General features: G+C 41.7%; 1 protein-coding gene across 1 annotated transcript; it reads right to left on the bottom strand.

Moving 5' to 3' along the window:
* Window positions 1-248: 248 nt before the first annotated feature.
* Window positions 249-3,664, bottom strand: SARC_13397 (hypothetical protein; the record flags this gene model as incomplete). The annotated part of the gene is made up of 5 exons (XM_014292472.1): window positions 249-488; window positions 1,456-1,673; window positions 2,252-2,421; window positions 2,847-3,063; window positions 3,501-3,664. Coding segments are annotated over 5 exons (1,009 nt in total), but the record flags the coding sequence as incomplete, so codon positions are not given.
* Between the last annotated feature and the right edge of the window lie 124 nt (window positions 3,665-3,788).

Here is a 3,788-nt window from a genome sequence, read left to right as displayed (position 1 = left end):
GTATGTATGTAGATACATTAGTATATATATATATGTATATATATATGTGTATACATATATATATGTATGTATGTATGTATGGATGTATGTATGTATTTATGTATGAATGAATGAATGTATGCATGCATGGATGTATGTATGTATGTATGTATGTATGTATGTATATATATAATATGATGTATAGAAGAAAAAAATACTAAGCTTCTAAAAGTGATGCCATGCGGGCGGACAAAAGCGCAAATGCCAGTGGCCAAGTACGTACCGGGTGATCGTTTGCCTGTATTTTCCTGTACAAGTTCCAGCAGGCCTCCCGATCTTTTTTGTTACTGTACAGTGACAGCAATGAGGACTCGAATCCACTGTCCATCTCTACACCCTGGCGACCTATGAGCTTCAGCAGGTCAAGCTCGCTGTGCCCAGCCTTTGTGTATACACCCAGCATGATATCAAATGTGTGTATTGTGGGTAGCAGCGATTCATCGCTCACACTGTTTAAACATAAATGCAAAGCGTGTGAGAAAACAGTACGTGAAAGTGTATAAAGTGCGGTTATCCCATTTTCTTTTATACCAGAGTTTGACTGGTATTAAATGTGTGTAAGTGGGTAACAGCGAATTTTCCCTCACTAATTGCGTATATATGGCTTCACGTATCTGAGCGTATGAAAGAACATCTACAGTGTCGTAAATTTTTTAACATCATCTTCGCGGCGCGTGGATACACATCTACATAAGCAAATACGTATAAATGTGTCGTTAAAAAGAAAGAAAAAACCTTTGGCCCTATATCTTTTTCTACATTTCAAATCGAAGTAGGCAAAATAACCCATCCAGAATAACCCCATCCAACTCTGCGTATCTATGCGTCAACTACACTATATTCTACCTCGTTTTCTTGACGTGCACACAACATCTAGCATTATTTTGAAGGTGCTACAAATAGACATACAGAGGTGAACAGTAGGACAACATTCTCAGCGATATATGTAAAACAGATCATTTGCTATGAGATGTGTATGTGGGCGCCACTAGCAAGCATTCGAGCTAGACAGATGGGCAATTATCACCCACCATCGCATTGTATGTGCTACGAACAGTCGTGCAGAGACGGACAATAAGTAAAAGTAAACTTCGCCAAATAAGGCAGTTAGCACCCACCATTGCCTTGTATGTGCTACAAACAGTCGTGCAGGGACGGACAATAAGTAATAGTAAACTTCGCCAAATAAGGCAATTAGCACCCACCATCGCCTTGTGTATGTCCTACAAACAGTCGTGCAGAGACGGACAATAAGTAATAGTAAACTTCGCCAAATAAGGCAATTAGCACCCACCATTGCCTTGTCTGTGCTACAGACAGTCGTGCAGGGACGGACAAGATATAAAAGTAAACTTCGCCAAATAACTCTCACAGCAACATATGCAGTATAAATTACTCGCTCCAATCGTCACTTACTCGCAGAGCTCTCTGAAGATGGTAATAGCCTCGGCTCTATCCTGGTCACGCGGGCTGTCGCGGCACAGCCGAAAGAACACATTGTACAGCTGTATGTCTTGCTGCACGCCTTCCTGCTTCAACTGTGCAATGAGCGACATTGCAGCACCTACCCCGTCTGCTCTCATGCACACGTCCAGGAGTTCGGTATAGGTGATCACATCCGGCTCGACCATGTCCTGGGTGTTGGAAGAGATGTTCTCGTGTAAGCCCTTGGGGGAGATGGCGTATTCTCACTTCGGTTCTAAACCGTGTATTGAGTGACTCGACGTAGCACAATTGAGGTACGTACTTCAGAAGAAAACCATGAACGGCTATGAGTGGCCTATCAGAAACTATTTTTTGCATCGAGTGAAGAGGTAAAATCGGGACGTTGAGCGTGCTAGAGGCTAGTTTGTGAGAGTGCTGTCTCCTTAAGATGCTCGTATGTATCGAATAATACTCTCAAGAGCCATTTTTGCCGATACTATCTCGCGCTGAGATTCCCAAAAGACTCCAGAAAAAAACATCGCACAATGATTGAGTCGGCGAAATATATCATCTTCAATTATGCATATAAATAAAAATATGTCTTGACAGACTTCAATTGTCACTTTCAAATATGTACGTGTTGATTAAGAATCGTGATTGAACAATCGAATGACTGATATGGAGACACCTGGGTCACTGGCAGCTATTCCATCTGGCTCAATGGCGATACACAAGAGATTTAGTATAGCACGTACTTTGACGCAGTATAGTGTGTACTTCGATCTACCTGTTTCATCCGTTCAAAGGCTGCGTGGGCTGCCTGGGGATGTTTGCTTTTGCGAATTGCTGCCAACAATGCATTGTACGTCTGAACTGTTGGCTTGACCCCTCGCCTTCGCATTTCGTCTTCCATTTCCAGTGCTTCTGTCAGGTGAATACCTTTGAAAATACTCATAGCTACACAAAAGAGGAACAAGAAATATAGATGAGAAACTCGAGAGCTTGCCTCTGAAGAAATATAGATGAGAAACTCGAGAGTTTGCCTCTGGTTCTAACGATAGGAAAGTATGTACAGGCCTAATAACAACCGATGACAATAGCTCACGCAATCAGTCAGGGATACATATAGACTAAGATCGAATAGAGAGGCATGAGACTGACATCCACCGAAGCACCGTGAGTGAGTGAAGGGAAACGTGGCATACGTCACAGCGATTGGAAAACAAGTTATGAAATCATCGACAGTCATATGATAGTAAACAACCAAAGGCAACGGCGCGGGGGCGAGCTGAGCATTCGTCTGTTGGATCGTTTTTGAGATACAATTGATACAGGGCATACTATTTCCCATTATATACATCACACTGGACGCATCAAAATACCTTGGAAAAGGGCAGTATATGTCCTCGAGTCAGGCTTTATACTGTGGTAATTCAGCATATGTCGATAGACAAAAATGGCCCTCCTTAAATTTCCCCTTTTCCCCAAGCCTGCTAGCAGTGTGTTATATAGTGGTAGCGATGGGGTATAGTTTTTGTTCTTGAAGTGCTCCATGAGTTTTGTGAATGCCATGTCGTCGTGGAAGCTGTCGTGTTCGGCCTGAAACATTGTGAAAATCAACTGTGTAAGTCATTTGCCTTCCCAAAATGCGAAAGAATATGTGGCTAACACGTGTAGATCAACAGTTTAAAACGATAGGCTTGATTTAAATCATGTAAACATGTATTTGAAATCATGTAAACATGTATTTGAAATCATGTAAACATGTATTTGCGTAACGTAACAGTATGCCCGTATACGCCAACACAGATGTATACGTCGAAATATTTACAAACTCTAATGAGAACTATACACAGACAACCGTAACATGATAATTGTGACACACGAGTGCTCGATACTGTAGAAAGAATTCTGAAAGGAAACGTGTGGTGCACGGAAGGTCATGGCATCAGACAGACAAGGGCAAACGGGGACGGAATGATGCACAAGAGACTTTGAAAACTGAGTGACCATCCAATACAGGATGCAAAACATACAGAGTTCGCAAACTTTTTCCCCCAGTAGTAGTTTTCGTCTCTTTCCAGTTGAAGATGTATTTTCCGCTCCCTGTCAGCATCAGCGGTCTGTGTGTCTTCTGCTGTCAATTTCTTACCATCCAAGAGCCTTTGCGTGTCGATATCGATGACAATACCAGTACCTAATGATAAAACATAGCAAACAATACATACATCTAAGTCTCGATTACTAATCAAGAAAATATAGACAAAGCCAGAAGTGGCAAAGACTGCAGAAATAACATCTGATAAAAATNTATATATATAAAA

This window comes from Sphaeroforma arctica, assembly GCF_001186125.1.
Source record: "Sphaeroforma arctica JP610 unplaced genomic scaffold supercont1.3237, whole genome shotgun sequence".
NCBI classification, from domain to species: Eukaryota; class Ichthyosporea; order Ichthyophonida; genus Sphaeroforma; species Sphaeroforma arctica.
The sequence above is the reverse complement of the archived record's forward strand: the minus strand, read 5'-3'. Positions and strand labels throughout refer to the sequence as shown.